At 46.2% G+C, this 21,913-nt stretch overlaps 1 protein-coding gene across 4 annotated transcripts in view; it reads right to left on the bottom strand.

Moving 5' to 3' along the window:
- Nucleotides 1-454: 454 nt before the first annotated feature.
- Nucleotides 455-21,913, bottom strand: part of ANXA13 (annexin A13) — a 56,655-nt gene continuing 35,196 nt past the window's right edge. For 2 of the 4 annotated variants that reach the window (XM_035276834.3, XM_035276835.3), the window contains 8 exons: nt 18,310-18,480; nt 15,754-15,787; nt 15,568-15,647; nt 13,775-13,843; nt 13,252-13,353; nt 8,362-8,437; nt 3,863-3,975; nt 455-993 (listed from right to left, as the gene is read on the bottom strand). In XM_035276834.3, the coding sequence (XP_035132725.1) occupies nt 874-993; nt 3,863-3,975; nt 8,362-8,437; nt 13,252-13,353; nt 13,775-13,843; nt 15,568-15,647; nt 15,754-15,787; nt 18,310-18,480 (765 nt within the window). In that variant the 3' untranslated portion in view covers nt 455-873. Of the gene's footprint in view, nt 994-3,860; nt 7,312-8,361; nt 8,438-13,251; nt 13,354-13,774; nt 13,844-15,567; nt 15,648-15,753; nt 15,788-18,309; nt 18,481-21,913 lie in introns of those variants that run through there. The other 2 variants (XR_008477248.2, XR_008477249.2) reach the window with 2 other exon arrangements.

Raw genomic sequence — 21,913 nt, 5'->3', positions numbered from 1 at the left:
GTCCAGGTTCTCCGGACAGACATAGGTCTGGCAACACGTGGCTATGAGACTAAAGTCTTGGAACACAGAATCTATTGGTGTGAAGCCAATTCACTTCAGAGGTAGACCATTGTCCTTGATCCTGTTGGCGCTTTGCTCAGCCTAATTGTATTTGAAGGTCAGACAGAAGACTCAAGTGGGTCAAATGTGCAGAGAAGAAAACCCAATTAAACCAGGTAGCAGATTAGGGAATTTTACCCCTAGTTACATTTTTCAAAAGCAAGTTAATTGCTTCCTTATGACTAGCCTTGATTAGTGACCACTAACAAATGTATGTTTGAATTTCACAAGTCATATGTTTCCAAGACAAGAGCCCAAACTAATCAAGACAGTCTTTGGAAAAGCAGCTGATAGGGGCATATGCCACAACTTTAATTAACAATGAGGCCTTGAAATTGAACACAACACACAGTGGGAAAATTAATAAATTGTTTAATTTTGTCTTTCCTGTACCTCAGTCATTCAATCTTAACCCAGAGCATACACACCCTTGTGTGATGCATATTCTTCTAAATGTGCCATGACAAATGCATCACTTTTTCATTGACTTCTGATTTCATTTGTGTTTAGAAAGCATCGGTTACCATGCTAAAGGAAAGTGAAGAGGCAGCCCAGATGCTTGCTAAGCCAGCGTTCAAGGTACCCTGCCCACGCATCTTGACATTTCTGCCCTTAACTTAGACAGCTTGGCCTGGCTGCGCTCCTTAGGCTGCCAAGAAAGTAATCCAGGACTCTTGAGGGTTTTTTGTGCAGGAGTGTCATTGGTAAGTTTGATTTGGAATGTGCTCTTGACAAAGGCAGTTCCATCCTGTGTTCCTGTTACCCTGGCTTGGCTCAGTGCAAGAGCGCTACCAGCAGTTTCTGGAAGTCCCCAGAGGTGTCCGAGTGAACCATGTCAGAGAGAGACTTCTGATACTTCTCTTGGAACTTTGCTTTGATCCTCTGAAGGTCCACCTGTAGAAAAGTAACAGCAATGGGGACAAGAACATTTATGGTGTGTTCACAAACAGTGGGCATTGTTCTACACACGTTATACTCATTTGCTCACTCATGCCTTCAAACAGCCCCTTGAGATAGTGTGATAATTATTTCCATTTTGTGACCAGGGAAGGGAAGACAGAGGTCAATTTCCCAAAGGTTGCAGAGGTGTCCATGTGTGTGTGTGTTCCACTAAAACTCTTAAATTTCACACGGGTTTTATATGTTACAAAATATTATTTTTCTTTTGAGTTTCAACAGTTATTTGAAAATGAATCGCCCCAGCTAGCAAGGCTGTACACAACCTGGCAGGGGCCTGACTTGACCCCTGGAATAAAGTAACAAAATAGTCAACACAGAGATGTGAAATTAAGCAGTTAAGCGGGTTTCTCCTCATACCCTCATTGGCAAGGATATGAGTGCCAGTCGACACGATTCAAATCATATCAACTTGCAGGATTTATTTTGAATCTAGTTCATTCAAAGCTTGAAAAACTTAGGTGCTGGAAGTGATGATAGGACTTGGGAGAGAACTATATTCCAAGATTGCTCCACCAAAAGACTCTTGCAGCCTAGCAAAGGAGATGAGGCTTGTACCAGGAAAGACGCAATTCCAGGTGGAACATAATGGGACTCATAAAAGCAGCAGAGAACTCTTTTTAAACAGGAGCCTTCCTGCCTTTTCTTTTTTCTTTTTCTTTTCTGGCTTAGACCCTACCTTCTACTCCAGACCCAAAAAACGTGGCTCAAGGATCTGATTCTTCTTCTGCTTCAGTTACAGGGCTGAGCTGACAGAGTGAGAGAAATGATCAGGACAGGAGAATGTAGGGGAGTGAGGGAGGGTTTGCAGTGGATGCTGAGTGGGTGGCAGAGACTGCAGGAAGCAGGTGGTGTCTGTCTCTCCCCCAGCCCGTGTGTCCCCCTTCCCCACTGCTTGGCCCCTTGTCTCGTGCTGGGGGAGGGGCAGGAAGGTGGAGGGTGGGTGGGGATGAGGTACACCAGGTCTCTGTTCTAGTGCCATGTGGCTTTAGGAGATTAGGAAATTTGGCCAAACTACCCTATCTGGCTGGACCTGAAGCCTTCTGAGGGAACTGCTCACATGTTAAGATGGCCTAGGATGTGTGGTTAATTCTGAGCTGGGACAGAGGTTCTTGGAATAAAACACTCCGTGGTTGGAGTGATCATGGAACCCTCACAAACCCTTCGGATGGATGCAATCTCTTTGGGAGTCTTTTGGAATCCTGGGTCTTCATTGTGTTCAACCTGCCCCTTTTGAGACCTTCAAAATCTCTCATCTCTCAGTGACTTTGGCTGGAGGTTGAGTTGCTAAGAGACAGAGGGATAGACAAGGCAGAAGACCTGGAGAGAAAGGGAGGGAGAGGGGTTTGCAGCAATGGAAGAGAGAGGCAGAGGCATGGCAGGAGCAGAGCAGAGAGACCAGCAAAGGGAAAGAGGGTGGAGAGAGAGACGTGGCCTTCAATAAAAAAAGACAAGTAGTGGAGGAGGAGAAGGGAGGAAGGAGAAATTCCAGTAATAGAAGTAAAAATGCAGGAACCGTCTTGTTGCAAAGTTATATTTAAAAACAGTGTCAGATGTTAAGTATTATTTGTTAAGAAGCCATGGATGAGAATTTGCGTTGGTCTCCTTCCCCCTTCACCTCCTCCTTCATTTAACAACAATTTTTTTTGAGGGAAGATGTCTGTGGTTTTCAAGTGCTTACTTCCACTTCATTCCTTAAGGCTTCTCCTGCTGCCGATGAAATGCCGCTTCCCTCCTGCTGCCAATGAAATGCCGCTTCCCTATTTTGTACCTCCTCTGTCTGTGGTCCCGTATCCCAAAGTGACTTTTTTTGAGACCAAGTCTTGCTCTGTTACCCAGACTGGAGTGCAGTGGTGCTGTCTCAGCTCACTGCAACCTCTGCCTTCTGGGTTCAAGAAATTCTCCTGCCTCAGCCTCCTGAGTAGCTGGGGCTCTAGAAGAGTGCCATCATGCCAAGCTAATTTTTGTAATTTTAGTAGCAACAGGGTTTCACCATGTTGGCCAGGCTGGTCTTGAACTCCTGACCTCAGGTAATCCACCCACTTTGGCCTCTCAAAGCGCTGGGATTACAGGCATGAGCCACCGCACCCAGCAAGCTGTGATCCTGACGGCTGCTCCCAAGCTGCTGGCTCCTCCTCTCCTTTCTCTTTTTTATACACACACATTCTCTGAGAGCGAACACAAATTGGTTCTTAGGGGATGAAAAAAACCTTAATATTTTTATGTATAAAGCACTGATATCCACATGGTATATGAACAGATTTATAGTCTTATCTCTGGCGTTAAAATTTCGTGGGTGGAAGGGATCATAATGAGGAAACACGTGTCTAAAAAGGCTCCTGAGAGGAGCAATAGTTTTTAAAAAGAGAACCATTGCCTTATGCTAATATGTTTGCTTCTGCAGTGTGGCCGTTAAGGAAAGGCCTAGCTCAGGAACTTGAAAATCTCTCTTATTGTCCCTGCTGCTGGCTGACCACTTTCAAGTGTCTTTGTTTTGTCTTCCTTAAGATGGAGCCGTGTGTGGCTGCAGCCCCACAGAAATGCTCTACAGGGTTGCCTCTGCTTCCCTCCATGAGCTCTCTGGAGCCACAGAGGAAAAATAAGAAGCAACGATCATCACTGTAGTTTTATAAAAAGAAACAGATTGAAGTGGAGCACAACATCTTCTACAAATTCTGGGAAAGCAAGGGCTGTCTCTGTTTTACTTTTTCTGTAAATAGGTCCTTAATAGAAACTATTTGTTGATGACATCAGCAGTGGAAACAACAGAAGTTGCAGCAGTCTCTTTGGAGTGGGAGTGTCTTACCTCGGCCCTGGTGACAATTATACGAATCAATGTCTCCTCATCCGTCCCCACACCCTTCATCGACTTGTATAGACATTCAGCAAAATAGCCCTCGCAGTCCCGGGCACATCTCACTAAACAGAGTAAAGGAAAAGAAAATGTGAGGCTTTCAAGTTTTGTGGAATGACATGGGGACCCACCCTGCCGAATGTCACCTGGCTCCCCTTCAAGATGACTGAATGGTGAGGCAGATTTGAAAGGCGCTGACTTGACACTATTGTGAAATGAGATTCGGAAGATTCCCTGGTCAGAGCACCTGGAATCTTCAAGCAGAGCTCCTCCCATGTCCCCCGAAGACCCTCCAGAGGAGAGCTGCAGCATCCTTGGGCCTTCCCAGCCACATCTGTGATTTTCATTATTTCCCAGCAGAAGTAACTTTCCCTATCTAAGTGGAATCTCGGGTGCTGTTGTAGGGTTCTGAAGGGAAACAGATTGGCCAGCAACTGTCTGGAATAAAACATCATCTTGACCGTGTGTCAAGCTGGACAGCCGCCTGCTCTCCTGCTCAGCAGCCTCCCACCCTTTGTTTTTCCTCGCTGGACTTTTTTTTGTGAGTCTCATCTCTGAACCTTTTCCGGGTTCCCCATGATCTTTTGGTTTGCAGTCCGGGATGTGGACTTGATGAAATGTTTGATCCTCTTTAAAGATCACTGTCCTACGATGCTGCTATTTGCTCGTTCCTGGCCTCCCCTTGCCTTCCAGCTTTGATCTATCCACAGCTTAATGAAGCATGGTCTGTATTCATCAAGCAGGTGATCCCAGCCTCTCTTCTGGGAATAAATCATTCCTTCCCCTCCTCCCAGGCTTATATGGATCCATCTTGACTAACAGGTTAGAGAAAAAAAGATTTGTTCTTTAGGCTGTTAACATTTCTCTAGAATACTTGATGATGTTAGTGATTAACAGTAAGTGATTATTTCAGCATACATGTAGAATGTGCAACTGTCCCATAAGGGGATGCTGTCGTCTGGGGGACCACCTGTGTGATTGACGCTTATAAGCAGGGGAGAAGACAGGTGAGGGAAGCAGAGTCTAGGTTGGGGGCCAGTCTCCTGCTCCAGGCCATGTGGCAGCTGCCACAGTTACAATGGAAAAGAAAATCACACTGGAAAAGAAAAAGTGTCTGGCCTCTTTCTCCTGAGGACAACCCAAGAGCTGCTGGATTGGTGGTTCAGGGGGAACTTGTATGCTACTTGGGGAGTAGCATATTGAGACTCACTGTGGTCTGCAGACAATCTGAGCTAGTGAGCACCACAAAGTTTTCCCGAAAATCCTCTTCCATGTAGCATGACTTAATGTGGGGATCACTGTCTGCCTAAAGTCACTGTGTTCTGCTCCTGCATAGGGCTCTTCTTTAACATTTTTAAAAACTCTCAACATTTCTCCTGTCTGGAATCTATGCATGGGAACAACCTCTGTTGTTAGCAGCAGCAGGAATCCCTCAAAAGGCTGGGCAGGGATAGCCAGAGAAGATGTGGAATAAAACACCTTCTGGGCATGGTGGCTCATACCTGTAATCCCAGCACTTCAGGAGGCCAAGGCAGATGGATCACTTGAGGTCAGGAGTTCAAGACCAGCCTGGCCAACATGGTGAAACTGTGTCTCTAATAATACAAAAATTAGCCAGGTATGGTAATCCCAGCTACTCGGGAGGCTGAGGCACGAGAATCACTTGAACCCGGGAGGCAGAGGTTGCAGTGGGCCAGGTTGCACCACTGCACTCTAGCCTGGGTGACAGAGTGAAACTGTGACTTGAAAAACAGAAACAAAAGCAAAAAAAACCCTCTTCACAGTGAGCGGCAGGAAGGGCAGCCAGCCCTGTGCTCCATATCTTGCTCCCCTTTGCCTTCAGAGCAAGTTCCTGATCTTGCTGTGTGTATAACACAGTCATTTGGACAGCTTGTAGAAGTGTGGCTTTGGTTGGGCATGGTGGCTCACACCTGTAACCCCAGCACTTTGGGAGGTGGAGGTGGGTGGATCACGAGGTCGGGAGATTGGGACCATCCTGGCAAACACGGTGAAACCCCGTCTGTACTAAAAATACAAAAAATTAGCTGGGTGTGGTGGTGCATGCCTATAGTCCCAGCTACTCAGGAGGCTGAGGCAGGAGAATGGCTTGAACCTAGGAGGCAGAGGTTATGGTGAGCCGAGATGGCACCACTGCACTCCAGCCTGGTATCAGAGCGAGACTCTCTCTTAAAAAAAAAAAAAAGTGACTTCCTGGGCTCCCTTCCTGGAGGTTCTCAAAGGGAGCCTGGAGTGGGGCCCAGGAACCTGCATTGTAACAGGATTCTGAGGCAGGGTGTCCCTGGACCTCACTTTGAGAAATGCTGCTCTAGATGCTGCATGTGGTGGGAGTCATTTGGCCTCAGCCCCCTGCTCCTAGATGTTAGTCTTAAACTGGCATAGCTGTAAGTTAGCTGGGAGAGGGGTGGGAAGTGTTTAGAAAGTAGTCATAAAGCCATATTCTGTTGTGTGGCTTATTCTCAAGGTCTTTTCTAATCACTTCGGCTTTCACTAGCACTGGAGTACAGCCCACTCTGAGAGTGTCTGGTCCCCAAACCCAGGGACTTGGCTTTCCTTCATCCGTATCCACTTTGCCCTTCGTTTTTAATCTTTAACTTTAGCCTGATCTGTTGACTTTTTGTACCCACCAGATTACAATTCACCATAAGCTTTAAGCTCCTTGAAGGGCAAGAACTGGTCTTATTCACCTCTTATCCCCACACCCAGGGCAAACTCTGGACCCAGGTAGGTGTTGGGTAAATGTTAAATCATTGAGTAGTTGTAATACCATCTCCTGACTGTACTCAGGTGTTTTCCCGATTCTCTGCATTGCAAGTACAGCATAGCAAGGACGTAGAGCCTCAGAACCAGGCCATGAGTAGATCCTATTATCTACCTGAGACTCTTCTTAATTATGCCTAGTGTTTCATTCTTGGAATGATAAGCATGTCAGGGTTATTTATATCCTACTGCTCAAGGTCATAGCCAGGATCTAATTTTTCACACATCTGCGTTCAAAAAATTGGCATAAATGGGTTAAGGCCCTAAGCACAGTTACTTGAACCAGGGCTCCCATATATACCCAGCCTGGGTCATGAGCAACACCTGGGATTTTTAGGCCTCGGGATATCACAGCAGAGGTCTTGCTTATTGAATGCAAAATAAGGATGGATTAAAAAAAATCAATTGCTGACATTGTTCAAAAAAAAAAAAAGAAAAAAAACCCCAAAGAAACCAAACAAAAGAGTTTGGCAACTGGAGCACATTTTTAAACTTCCAGGGCTGCTTATTCGGTCCTTCCTCTTCTGAGGACTGTTATCTCCATTGCTTCTGCCATTTGGGACGGTGCCCTGGATTCCTCACCACAGGAGCATGGACAATGGACAATGCCTTCATTCCAGGGCCTGCAGAAAGAAAAAAAGGAGCCTGCCAGACATAGCTCCATGCCCATCTCTCTGCTATTTCCTGCCTGTGGGCAACACCTGGAGAGGAGGTCCTGGGGTTTCGTTGGCACAATCAAGATCTGATCTCCATCCCATCTCTTTCCAAACAAAATTCATTCTTTGAAAACACTGAAAGGAACCCAATGGAAAAGGAAACCTATGAGCCATCGGGGTGCCAGAAACTGGATAATGGTCCCAGGTTGTTGACAGGTGCCCTCAGGGACCCATGGTCTTAGTGGGTGATATGGTGTGGCTGCGTCCCCACCCAAATCTCATCTTAAATTGTAGCTCCCACAATTCTCACATGTTGTGGGAGGGACCCAGTGGGAGATAATTCAATCATGGGGTGGTTTCCCCTCATACTATTCTTGTGGTGGTAGTGAATAAGTCTCATGAGATCTGATTATTTTATAAGGGGTTTCCCCTTTCGCTTGGGTCTTATTCTGCTTTGTCTGCCATCATGTAAGACGTGCCTTCTGTCTTTTGCCACGATTATGAAGTCTCCCCAGTCACATGGAACTGTGAGTCCGTTAAACCTCTTTTTCTTTATAAATTACCCCGTCATGGGTATGCCTTTATCAGCAGCATGAAAAGGGACTAATACAGTGGGACTGCAATGGATGCTGTGGTGTGCCACTCAGATGCCCTATTCAGGATTGAGGCAGTCATTCACAGCTGAGTTCCTCCCCAGGAATCTCCCTTCAAGGGAGAAGCTGGCTTGCCCAAAGTGGCACATGTTCCCCTGGTACAGCCAGTGTCCTATGACTGGTTGATATGGGATGCAAAAGCCTGGGCCCCTTGCTCCACTTTGGACATCCCAGCTTCAGAGCTTCCTGTGGGACCAGCAAAGCCCCTGTTGCAACTATGTCACAGTCACTCTCCCTCTTGCTCAGTGCTGCTTAGATGTGTTGACACCCAAAAGCTATTCCCTCAAATCTTCCTACACACAAACCTCTGTCTGCATCTGGTTCCAGGCAGCCCAACCTCAGACAAAAACCCTCCTAACTTTACCAAGAGTCAAATAGGCCTTCCGCAAATCTCCTGATGTTTCTTCCTCAATGGCTTCTTCTATGTCTCTGCCAATGAGCTGCAGAGAAAACCAAAATCAGCTGTTATTCCAGGTTTGCCTTTGACCTTTGCACTCTTGGGGTTGTTCCTCTATAAAAAGCACTAAATGTTTCCAGATTTAGTCCTGTGGCTTCAGGGAACTCCTATCCTGACTCTTGCTTTGTAGGATTGGGGTGTGTGCCACCCATTCGAGAGGGGGCTCTCATTGCTGAGGAATCAATCTAGATATGATTCCTAATGGACTTGACTCTAGTCAGTGCCACTCCCTCAACCTCAGTTTCCTCATCTGTAAAATCTGAGTGGAGAAACAATTAATATACTATAATCATAGACATTTTTTACACTGATGTGTAGTTTAGTTCCAATGTCTTCTTCACCCTTTCCAGTTTCAGTTTCCCTGGAGGCTGTGGTTATGATTGTCTGACCTGCACCTCCATCCTCTCCCTCGCCTCGGAACCAGGGACTTAGTCCCAGTTTGGGTGAAATAAGTAGGGATGATGAAGTTCATGGTAAAAACTTGATCTAAAGTTCCTGATAGGGTAGGTCTGCAAGGGCTGGAAGCTGGGGGGGGTTGCTGACTGCATTAAAATGCAACTTGTCTTCACTCTGGGGTAATTCCAAATGATGCTATATTCACCACTGGCTCACATATCGTTCTACACAGCATTACACATTAGGTTTCTTTCTAAATATTTACAGAAGCTGAAGCTCAGAGTAAATTGTGACTATCCTTAATACAAATACTGCCCAGGCCAAGCTCAGGGCAGGCACATAAAGAGAAAGGAGAATGCTTTGCTGGGTTTGGGGAAATGCAATTAAGCACCAGAAATGCTGAAACTTCTTTCTTAGAAAATATCTTTTGAGCATATGACACAATTGATTCTATAAATAATTGGGGTCTTTGAGTATGCACCAGTGGAGTTTATGTGGTTTATTTTGAAAACACAGGTAAACAAAATGTTCTTTGTGATGTAAGGGCAATGCATTTGGGGGGAGGACCTGCGTCCAGATTTAACAAAGCCCTGTTGCTCGATCTCCTAGTCGTTGTTTGCATATCTGGAGGCATTGGTGTGTGGCAATAGAAACCAGATTAGAAGAGTGGGAGAACTGTCCCTTCCTTAGCTACCCCCAGTCTTTCTTGGGTTTGATATGGGAGTCATTATTTTGGAAGGGATGGGTATCCCTTTCCCAGAAACAAGGTTCTTGTTCTGTAGACTGAGATCATACTTCAAGAGAACATTTTGTTCACACAGGTCTTGTTTACTTTAAAAAATCCTCACATTAAACCATTTTCCATTTCTATTGTTAATACCAGGCTAGAACAGGGATTTTAAATTTTCTGTAGAATCTCAGCCTACAAAACAAATGAAAACAGAAAGCAGAGCTGTGGTGGCTGGTGGGAGGTAGGCTCCTTTCCCTAGCCTTTGGCATCAATACCCTCACAGGTTTTTTCCTTGCGCAACTCCAGGAGGCGCTATTCATATACTACAACAAAGAAGGTACTTGTCTGTCTGCTTCCTGCACCACCCCACTCCTGGTAGCTGCTGAGGCACCTCTGTGGGACACAATCTGACACAATGGTCTGGCCTAAGCTCTTGGGACTGTACTTTGCATACTTCTCACTTTAGTTTCTGGAACATGATTCTTAGGGGCTCTTTGTATAGGAGCAGGTTTTCTGATCTTAGTAGAAAAACACGTTATGAGGTTAGATTCCAAACAAGTCTCTAAGACTCTATTTAGATAGGTAGCAATGCCTGTCGGGAGGTTATTAGAAGAGCAGGAGAGACATTTCTTTCTCTTAAAATTGGTTGCCCCAATGGACAGCACACTGACAACAGAATTCTATGCACTCTGGCTTTGACTATAGCAGTTAGAGGCTGAAGCCTCTGGCAAGGGCTGAGGAACACATACAGGGGAGGAGCAAGTGGCGAGGCATGTGGTGGGGAGGCGGCAAAATGGGCTTTGAGTATGCGTACCAACCGTTTATACTGAGCCCGGTTCAGAGACTTGACTTTGGCTTTATAACTGTATGAGTCTTTCATATTTGGTAACACCAGGGACTGTAATAATCTTGCATGATGCAGCAGTTTGGGAAACTCCGTTGCTTGGCCTGGGATTGCTGGGAGTGTCAGAAGTTAAGTCTCAGGCTTAGAGCAAAATAAATGGCAAAACCCTGAGTTTTTGTGCCAAAAATTAAAATTCGACCCTAAGCCAGGACCACTCAGGCCACATAAGAAACTCCAGATGCTGATCTCAGACTAGCATCTCTGTGCTTTTGGTCAGAAGCCATCAGAAAACTCATAGACCAGGGTCTAAGAGCAGACTGAACTCTAAAAGCATCAGCAATAAATACCAAGATGAATGACGCTTGAGCAAAGCTTTTGAAATGGATGCATAGAGAGCATTTTAGAGCTGGTTTCATGTAATGAATCATGAAATCCACGATTACCTTATTGTGCATTAAAGCTTTCGCTCTGATTTATGGCATTGTTTGTTCACCCAGGGAGACTCCTGACAATTGCTAATGTTTATTGAATGCCTGTTGCCTGCCAGGTACTAAGTGCTTATTTCTGTTAATTCATTTAATCCTTATTAACCCTATGAAGTAGGTACTATTATCCCTATTTTACAGTTTGGGTAACTGAGGCACAGAACTCTTAATAACTTGGGTGAGAACCATACAGCTATAGCCTAAAGTGGACTTCTTAAATTGTAATATACATTAGAATCACCTGGAACACCTGCTCTAACACAGATAGGTAGTAAGACCCCAGCCCCATGGAATCTGATTCAACAGGTCTGATGAGGACTGAGAATTCTCATTTTAAACAAATTTCAAGTGATGCTGATGCTATTTCAGGATCAACTTGGATATATTAGCCTGGAGAGTGTACTTTCAGGTGGTCAGTTCATACACACACACTTGCATGTACCCAGAATCTTCATCTGTGGTCTCCGTAGTGTGGAAAGAGGATCTCAGTCATAGAGAAGTCCTCCAGCTCAGAGGCTATGCAGCTCCAGGAACAAGAGACCAGGGAGTGCAGGTCAGCTGTCTTTGATCATGACTCTGGGCACGATCTGAAAGCAGTGGGCCCTAAAGGCTTATATACAGTCATGATAAAATTTCAGAGCTTTATTGTCTTTTTATCTGCTGGCAACACGTAGGAAATGCAACTTGGCGCGAGGAGCAGCCAGCTTCAGCTGAGGTAGGAACTCAGGCCGGGGATTCTTGGAGTTCTCATCCACTCTCTGCTACCGACTTGCTGTGTGGTCCTGATAAGTTACAGATGGTTCCTCACTCAACAGACTTTCCTTGTCCAGCAGTTGTGGGTCACAATAACTGTTCAGCCTACGTTGTAGTTATGGTGTTATTGTGAAATTGAATGAGACACATGACATAGAAGTGCTTTGAATAGGTAAAAGCACTACACATATAAAATAGGATGCCAAAAAAAAAAAAAAATCTGATATTCCACTCCAGGCTTTCTGCAATTAAAGACTGCTTTTCAGGGAAGGACTTACTGCTAAGTGCCTTGAAATAACTAACTCACCTTGTGGGCTGAAATTTATCCTGAGATTAAAAAATAATTTATGTGCATCTTTTCAGGAGCCTGTCTTATCTGTCTTGACAAAGGTAGGCACCGTTAGCCAACTGTAAACTGGAGCAATAATGGCAAATATTTGTATGCTTGCCACATGCCCACTACTGTTCTGAGTCTTTTTTTTTTTTTTTTAAAGATGGAGTCTTGCTTTGTTGCCCAGGCTGGAGTGCAGTGGTGCCATCTCAGCTCACTGCAGTCTCCGCCTCCCAGCTTCAAACAATTATCTGCCTCAGCCTCCCGAGTAGCTGGGATTACAGGTGCCCACCACCACAGCTGGTTAATTTTTGTATTTTTAGTAGAAACAGTGTTTCCCCAGCTTGGCCCAGCTGGTCTTGAACTCCTAACTTCATGATCCCCCCACCCCTTGGCCTCCCAAAGTGCTGGGATTACAGGCATGAGCCACCACTCCTGGCTTGTTCTGAATCTTCATCTTATTTAACCTTAAAATCACTCTGAGGGTGTGAAATGATGTTCATGGTCCCTGTTTTACGAAAGAGGATTGAGAAATTTGGTCACTTGCCAGTGGTAGACCCAGGATTTGCACCTGGGCTCTTGGACTCTAGAGCTTTGTCCCTGGATGGGACACTTGCTTCCCTGGCCTCTGTTGTGAAGCCAGTTTCCAGCCTGCATAGTACATCTGAGTCTAGACAATTCTTTGGGGATTCTTTGTCCTGTGCACTGTAGGCTGTTCAGCAGCATCCCAGGCCTCTGTTCACTAGATGCCAGGGCCACCATCCCCAGCTGTGACAACTTCAAATCATTCTAGACATTATCAAATATTCCCGGGGTAGGAAAATCACCCCCAATTGAGATCCACTGTTATAAATGATCCCCAATTCTTTTTTTTGAGATGGAGTTTCGCTCTTGTCACCCAAGCTAGAGGGCTGGAGTGCAATGGTGCGATCTTGGCTCACTGCAACCTCCGCCTCCTGGGTTCAGGCAATTCTCCTGCCTCAGCTTCCTGAGTAGCTGGGATTATAGGCACACGCCACCATGTCCAGTTATTTTTTTTTGTATTTTTAGTAGAGACGGGGGTTCACCATGTTGACCAGGATGGTCTCGATCTCTTGACCTCGTGATCCACCCGCCTCGGCCTCCCAAAGTGCTAGGATTATAGGCATGAGCCACCGCGCCCAGCCGGATCCCCAATTCTTTGTTGCAGATCTTGGCCTCTTTGGGAAATAAGACACTTTCAGAGTGAACTCTTCTGCCCCAATACTTTATTACTTACAATCTGATAGGCTTGAAAGGTGGCTCGTAACTGCCTGTAGCTCCTCTTGGCCAGGACTTCATTGAAGGCAAGCTCATCCGTGCCCCAGCGGCCTTCCCCTGCCTCAAGGGTCAAATTACAAACATTTTGAAAATGGCTTTTGTGAAGACTGATTATACAGTGCTGTGACCAGGCCTCACTTACAGAAAATTATAAACCATGCACTAAATAGAAGTCAAATGGACTAAGCACTTTCAGCTTCTAACCCACAAATATATTTTGCGTACTTATTTTATTGTTTATACCATTCTTTGCTCCAAAACGGATCTGATGTGGTCGACCCCAGAGTATAAGAATAGGAACCATTCATTTAGATTCATGGAGACTCTATAAGTGTTCTATAAAGATCTAAGCATATTTGTTTCTTAAAGGTCATACTTATTTCCCAAGTAACTCCTCTTTGAATGAAATAAACATTTGTTGAAAATAATGCTAATAAATTTTAAAAAAGAATTTTCAGAGACTGGCATGTCTGCACACATACATCATACAGATCTTTGGCGTCCTGGCCAGCTAGATCTTTGTCCACGTCATCTCCTTCATCACGATTAGCCTAGAAAAATCGACACATTGTTATTAACTTGCATTCCTGCTTGACCACAGAAAACAGAAAGACAGTCCCGGAGAAAGAGGTGAGTTTTTTCTCAGCTCAGCTCAGCTCAGTTCAGCTTGGCAAGGAGGCAACACCTGCTCTTTGCTGCCATCTTTTGGGCTCAACGGATAAACAGAATAGCTTCTGTGGCAACACTTGGTTTTTTGCCTTTTATTTTGGAGAAACCAGTCACCCACAAACCCCAGTGACCTCTGAGCAGGCTGAGTGTGATCTCTGAGTTCCCTAGAGTGAGTCCATCAGAAAGCAAGTTGTCTTCGTTTCAAAACATCAGATTTCTCCACTCAAGGTCCCAGTGCTAAAGAACCCTGAGAGTTGGTCATGGAAGTCTAACTTGAGCCCTCTGTGGTGGGCAGAATTCTAAGATGACCCAATGGCCCACATTCTTGCATAATCCCCTTCCCTTGAGCGTGGGTGAGAGCTATGATGGTGAGGGATGTCACTGCTGTGATTGTGTTATGTTCAATGGCAATGAGGAATTTTGCAGATATAATTCAGGTCTCATATCAGTGGAGTTTATCAAAAGGGAGTTTATCCTTGGTCCGCCTGACCCAATTGAGTGAGCTCTTCTTAAAAGGTCAGAGATGGAAGAAGTCAGAAATGAGCTGCTGCTGGAGTGGAAGAAACCAAACAGCCACGTGGTGCTCTACCTTGGGGAACCATGTGGCAGGAAGCTGCCAGCGGTCTCTAGGACATGATAGTAGCTTCTGGTCAACAGCAAGAAAATGGGGACATCAGGAACACAACCGTAAGAAAATGAATTCTGCCCACGACTAATGAGCCTGGAGGAAGACTTCGAGCCTCAGATGAGACAGCAGCCCTGGCCAATGCCTTGACTTCAGCCTATTGAGAGCCTGACCAAAGGACTCAGCGAAACCAAGATATTACCCAGCTGGATCTCCAAGATATTACTTTGACTCCTGACCCATGGAAACTGTGAGATGATAGATCTATGTCGTTTTGAGGTGCTAAGTTTGTCGCAGTTGGTTATACAGCAAGAGAAAACTTAAACACCTTTCCTGCTACAGTGGAAGTCTCTGTTCTGTTCTCTGCTGTCCATCTATCCCACTAGGAGAAATAAAACAGAAAACGCACAGAGCTCATAAAGATGTGTGTGTCCATGAGAATACAGATGTGTCTGTTTGGAGGTCCTGGTGAGGGGGTGTGTGTCCCAGCAGGGCCAATTCTGAAAGCCCTGATTTCCTGCCTGAGTTTTTTGCGGTAGTTCTTACAGACCTAGGCTCCAGTGAATCCTGGGAGTAACTGCAGAGTTGTGTTGTGGGAGCGGCCCCGCTTGGGGTCCGATGGTCTGGTTCTTGCTTTGGATTGTGTCTTACTGGCTGCATGAACCAGGGCAGGTTACCCACCCTCTCATGGCCAACATTTCCTCCTAGGCAAAATGAGAAAGTGATGCTTAATGAGCTGATTTGTTTACAAAAAGGAATTGTAAACTGCAAATGATTAGGCAGATTGTTTTTATGGAAGAAATCCCAGCTGGATATAATTTCACCAGAGCTGGGCCGAGGAAGCATGGGTTGACGATCCTTAGATAACATTTTTAATAAAAGAAAGAAATGTTTATCTACGTTACCCTTTTCATCATGGTGCCACGTTGCCGAGGATTCTTTGCTAAGATGATAACATAGGTGATATCTCTTTACTCTTACCTGTAGCAGGGACACCAGGATTTTTTTTAGGTTTCCACTTGTATCACCTTTGACATCTGATTCCAGGCTCCTGTCAAATACTTTGAAGGAAGTAAAAAACGAGGGAAGAAAGCAGATGATTTAGTTTCCCAGAGGTATTTTGAAAGAAACATACTTTGTCCAAAGCCAGGATGAAAGGTCACTTACTCCTTTGGTAGGCCTCTTTTATGGCGATGATTTCCTGGGGAAGGTAATTAAAAAAAATCAGTACTCCAAGGAGGGATTAATCAACAAGAGACACCAAGGCTTACAGAGAGAAGAGGCGGGAGACTGTCTGGACATAGGGTGCCTTCATGACTTCCTCTTAGGACAATCATTTCTATGGGTCCAGGGCGCAGGCCTGGAGTGAGTCCCTGGGGATGTGAAGGCACCCCCACCCCCCGCATATAACTCAAACACACAAGTAACACATGCATACATTCTCCTTTGTTAAAAGTGAAACGTTTACAGCTAGGCTAACTAACACCTTCTTTCACCACCTCCTCGCCTGGTCTCCCTCTCTCATCCCCATCCAGGTAACCCACGTTGGAAGTTCGGAGTGTATCAGAAAGATACACAGATTTTTTTTGCATTTGTATACATATATATGTGCTATTGAAAACAGAATTGTATAGGTGTCGAGTGTTGAGCGGGTGGAATACTGTACCTATCATTCTTTGACTTATTTTGTCTCTCAATAATAACATCCTGGAGATCTAGCTGTGCTTGGACATGGATAGTCACCTAGAGTTTTTTAAAGGGACACAAAATGTTTCATACTACAATGAGCTACGGTTTGCTTAGCCAACCTTCTATGGATGGACGAACGCTTAGGTCGTTTCCAAGTTTTCTCTCCTTCAAACAAGGCTTCATTCAGTCACCAACTGGCTGTGTGCAGGAGTGCTAGTTTCTCTTGAGGGTGTGTTCTGGGAAGAAATGCTTTATATTTCAATGTATGGTGCCAAGGGGCGCACCTCAGGAGCTGCCTCAGTTTACACTTGAATCAGCAGCATGTAAGAACAGGTTTCCTGATGGAGCCTCGCTGCTGTGCTTCTGGGTGGAGGAGGGGGCAGGCCAGGTCCCCAGAGGCTATCACTTGTGCCTGTGCAGCTCCCTCCCCTTTCTCCTTCCAACCCATGACCAGGATCTGCCTGAACCTGGCACCTGCTGTCTGTGGGTTTTTCTTCTCATCCCATCAGATCTATTTGATTGAAAGAGAGGTCTCACTGATTGGCTGAAGTCAGGACCTTAAAGAACTTGGATGAGGGACAAAAAGCTATGGTCAAATAAGAAAAATATACATGGATATATTTTTTGAGATGAAGTCTCTCTCTATTGCCCAGGCTGGAGTGTAGTGGTGCGACCTTGGCTCACTGCAACCTCTGCCTCCCAGGTTCAAGTGATTCTCCTGCTTCAGCCTCCCAGGTAGCTGGGATTTCAGGTGCACGCCACTGCACCTGGCTAATTTTTGTATTTTTAGTAGAGACGAGGTTTCATCATGTTGGCCTGGCTGATCTCAAACTCTGCCTGACCTCAAGTGATCCGCCTGCCTCAGCCTCCCAAAGTGTTGAGGTTACAGGTGTGAGTCACTGCACCTGGCCTAAAAAATATTGAAATTAACCTTTATACAAAGGCAGGTGCTGACCATCCTGGCGTTGGCTGCTTCCCTGCTGGGACCTTGGTGCTTCTGGGGAGGGTGGATGCTGAGTGGGGGAAGTTGGTGCCACTTGACCTCAACTCACACCCTGGGGGGCCTGTGTTAACCCTCCTCCAAAGCACCATCCCAACCTGAGACTCTTTGAAATGGAGGACATTTTATTATCTTGTGGGGAGGAAGGAAGTCCAGGGATGCTCTGGAAAAGGTTTTCCCAGCGGCCCTTTGGGAAAAGCAGCTGAGCAGCGTGAGCAGGGCCCAGTGCCAAGGCCTTCTCCAGCCATTTTTGCATCAGGGTGCTGTTTCCATTTAGCCTTCTGTCTGCTCCAATCTCTATTTCTACTTCCTGCTGAGAGGCCTCAAGAATGTTGGGCTCTTCTGGCATTTTCCTTGCTGGGCTGCCCCATTCCGCTGTCATGTGTGGGAGCTGAAGAAGGAGGGGTCTCTCCTATGAATTATCTCATGGACCTTCTTGACTCTTGAATCCCTTGGTTCTCCTGGCTTTTGGAGCCAGAGACAAATAGACCTCCACTGGGGCCTCAACAGAAGCCCTCTTCAGCTTCTGTCGACAGAAGGACACAACCCTTCAGGGTAGTACTGGTAGCCACTGGGGTGTTCACTGGCATCCCCCAGCGCTACTCACCTCTCTTCCTCATCATAGTCTCTTTTGTACCCTACGCTAGGTGCCAGGTGATAGCCGTGGCCCAGGCAGCGACACAGACATGCTTGTGCTGCTTGTTGATTTTTCATGCTGGAAGAGCCACAAAGTCAGGCTGGGTAGGGGAAAGTAGAATTGTGCCTCCTGCATATAAAAGCATCAGTTTAGAAAAGCAGAAGCTCACTGGACACAGCTCTTCTGGAAAGATCTATTCTGTCAAGGGCAGCAACCCCAAGACTGACCTCTGGAGGACTGGAAGAGATGTCCTCCCACATGGACCAAGCACACACATTTCTGCCCAGACACCTGCTCCCTCCATGGATAGAACGCTGGGAAGTAGGGTCCCTCCTGGGGACTACATCCATCTCTACTGGGTGTGTGATGCTCCCTTGCGGGCTCAGCTGGGACTGACCTTATTAGCCCTCGTGCACAGGACCTCAATGAGCACAGACTCATCTGTGCCCAGACCTTTCATAGCCTTCTGCAGCTGCCGGGCAGCATACTCGCTGGGGCGGTCCAGAAGGGCCAAGGCTGTCTTCTTGAAGTTTCCACTCAGCTCACTCTTGAGTACCTCCTCCAGGTCCTGCAGGAAGACAGTGAGACACCTGCTGGGAATGGCCCAGGAGGAGAGGGGCAGGTGTCTGCTTGCACTATTGCAAGTGCTTATGGTTGACAAGAAAGCTGCTGTGGACATGTGGGGAGTGATCCAGCACATGCCACCTGCTCTCAGCTGCCCGCCCACCTTCCCCCTGGGCCTGGCAGAGAGGTGGAGAGGAGCTCCCGGCTCAGGAGACCTCACAGATGAATCACAATAACAACAGTATCTGTGGAACATTTGAGAGCTCAGAGAGCTTTTTCAGCCAATCCTTAAGAGGGCTGAAAAGCCCTCAAGATCTGTTGAACCTCAGAAGATAAAGAATTTTCCCCAAATATTCAGCTAGGAAGGACTGAAATACAGGGCTGTTATCTCTAGGAGGACCAGAGAATTTGTGATCCGAATTGGGAAGCTTTTTAGTGTGAAAGGGGCACTATTAGCAATTGCAGAGGACAACAGGAATAAAGAGGATTGTCGTGGAAAAACCGACAGCCTGTACCATCCCTCCAGTTATCTCGCTAAATCCTGGAAGAGACGCAGGTGAGGAAGAACGCAGGTATGTAGAAGGGGAAGTGCATGGAATTCTTACTGGCATCTGCTTATTCTTTTTTTGAGACAGGGTCTCACTGTGTCACCCAGGCTGGAGTGCATAGTGCAATCATGGCTCACTGCAGCCTCTACCTCCTGGACTCAGATAATCCTCCCATCTCAGCCTCTCAAGTAGCTGAGACTACAGGTGCACACCACCATGCTCAGCTAATTTTTAAATTTTTTGTGTGTATAGATGGGGTTTTGCCATATTGCCCAGGCTAATCTCAAACTCTTAGGCTCAAGTGATTCTCTCACCTCAGCCTCTCAAAGTGCTGGGATTATAGGCATGAGCCACCATGACCCCCAGCCTGGCATCTGTTCTGACAAGTGAGCTAACTCCCTTCCCCCTATCTCCTTCTGACAACATGATTTAACAGGGGAAATGGGCTGGGTGTGGTGGCTCATGCCTGTAATCCCAGCACTTTGAGAGGCTGAGGCGGGGGGATCATGAGGTCAAGAGATAGAGACCATCCTGGCCAATATGGTGAAACCCTGTCTCTACTAAAAATACAAAAATTAGCTGGGTGTGGTAGTGCACGCCTGTAGTCCCAGCTACTTGGGAGGCTGAGGCAGGAGAATCATTTGAACCTGGGAGGTGGAGGTTGCAGTGAGCTGAGATCACACCACTGCACTCCAGTCTGGCAACAGAGCAAGACTCCGTCTTGGAAAAAACAAAAACAAAAACAAAAACAAAATCAGGGAAAATGGTCAAGAATGGGCATCAGCCTACCTAGAGTAGTTAACGCCCCAACTATGCAAAAGCCTTCACATAGAGCAATAGCCCAGGGTGGCTCAGATTGGAGGCCCACAGACCACCTGGCATTTCAAGGACACAAGCTATAGCATAGGGTGGGCAGCTGCCAGCAGTGTGGCACGGTGGCCGAGAACACAGCCACAGTAGCTTTGTGACCTTGGAAATGTACTGAATTCCACCAACTGCCAGTTTTCAGCTCTGGAAAATGGAGACAGTACAAGACTGACCTCGCAGGGTTGTTGGGAGAAGTAAATGTGACAATCCTTGTAAATACGGAGCATAGTGCCTGACACATTCTAAATGGCCAACAAATGCTTATTATTAATCTCCCATGCTGAAAAAAAGGTTTTCTAAGAGGAGGCAAATCAACTGTTTCTCAAATGAAGCTCTGAGCTCTTGGCCTGGGAGAAAAACCTGGAATATCTTTGTCCAAAGTCCTGGGATCTGCAGTCCTAAAAGTGGGGTGTAATACGACGCCTCTGCCCCAGAGTGGCCACTCCAGCCAACATCCCAATTTGTGAAGGCAGGTCTGAGGTCAGTTCTCTATGATCTGGAGCCATCTAAAAACTGGAAATAATTTTCAAGCCAGGTGGGCATTCTATATGGCTGCAGAGAAGAGAAATCCCAGCTTCCCACTCTTACAAGCCACAGGCATAAAAACACATGCTGTGTGCTTACATTCTGTCTGGACGGAGAAGCAGGCTCAGGAGAGCTCAGCTCTCGTCCTGGTTTTCCTGCTAACTCTGTGTTACCATGGGATGGTTATTCTCTTTGGAGGTCAACTGACACGGGGTTTAGATTGGATCATACCATCTTCCAGCTTTGCAATGTTGGGATTCTAAATCATCTCTTTGGCAGTCTCAGCTCTCTGAAATGCAGCTGAGAACTAGAAAGTAAGCAAACGACTGGCAAATGAAGTATCACAAATTTTGTGCTAGAACATGCCCATTTAAATTTTATTATTTTATTTTTTTTGAGATGGGGTTTTGCTTTTGTTGCACAGGCTGGAGTGTAGTGGTATGATCTTGGTTCACCACAACCTTCACCTCCTGGGTTCAGGCAGTGCTCCTGCCTCAGCCTCCCGAGTAGCTGGGATTACAGATGCCCACCACCACGCCTGGCTAATTTTGTATTTTTAGTAGAGATGGGGTTTCTCCATGTTGGTCAGGCTGGTCTCGAACTTCTGACCTCAAGTGATCTGCACACCTTGGCCTCCCAAAGTGCTGGGATTACAGGCGTGAGCCACCAGGCCGGCCCCATTTAAATTTTAACAGGACCCCTAGGCTTTCACTTTGAACCCATTTACTCTTCTTTATACTAAAGATTGAGAAGCATTGTATCTGACTTTCTTTCTTTCTTTCTTTCTTTCTTTCTTTCTTTCTTTCTTTCTTCTTTCTTTCTCTTCTTTCCTTTCTTTCCTTCCTCCCTCCCTCTTTCTTTCTCTCTTTCTTCTTTCTTTTTTCTTCTTCCTTCCCTCCCTCCCCTCCTTCCTTCTTTCCATCTGTCTTTCTTTTATTTCCTTTCCTTCCTTCCCTTCGTTTCCTTCCTCCCCTCCTCCCGTTCTCTCTTTTTCTTTTCTTTTCTTTCTTTCATTTCCACAGGGTCTCACTCTATCACCAGACTGGGTGCAGTGGTGCCTTCACAGCTCATTGCGATCTCAACTTCTTGGGCTTAATCCTCTGGCCTCAGCCTCCTGAGTAGCAGGGACTACACACCACCACACCCAGCTAATTTTTAATTTTTGGTAGAGATGAGGGTCTCAACTGGTCTCAAATTCCCAGGCTCAAGCAATCCACCTGCCTCAGCCTCCCCAAGTGTTGGGATTACAGATGTGAGCCACCCTGCCTGGCCTGACTTTTCATATTGGTAAGGTGAATGTGTCTTGGGAGGCTACTGGAGTTACGGATGTTGACAGGGATAAAAGATCAGCTTCAGGCCAGGTGCAGTGGCTCACACCTGTAATCCCAGCACTTTGGAAGGTCAAGGTGGGCAGATCATGAGGTCAGGAGTTCAAGACCAGCCTCACGACCATGGTGAACCCCATCTCTACTAAAAATACAAAAATTAGCCAGGCAT

Source organism: Callithrix jacchus, chromosome 16, assembly GCF_049354715.1.
Source record: "Callithrix jacchus isolate 240 chromosome 16, calJac240_pri, whole genome shotgun sequence".
NCBI classification, from domain to species: domain Eukaryota; kingdom Metazoa; phylum Chordata; class Mammalia; order Primates; family Cebidae; genus Callithrix; species Callithrix jacchus.
The sequence above is the reverse complement of the archived record's forward strand: the minus strand, read 5'-3'. Positions and strand labels throughout refer to the sequence as shown.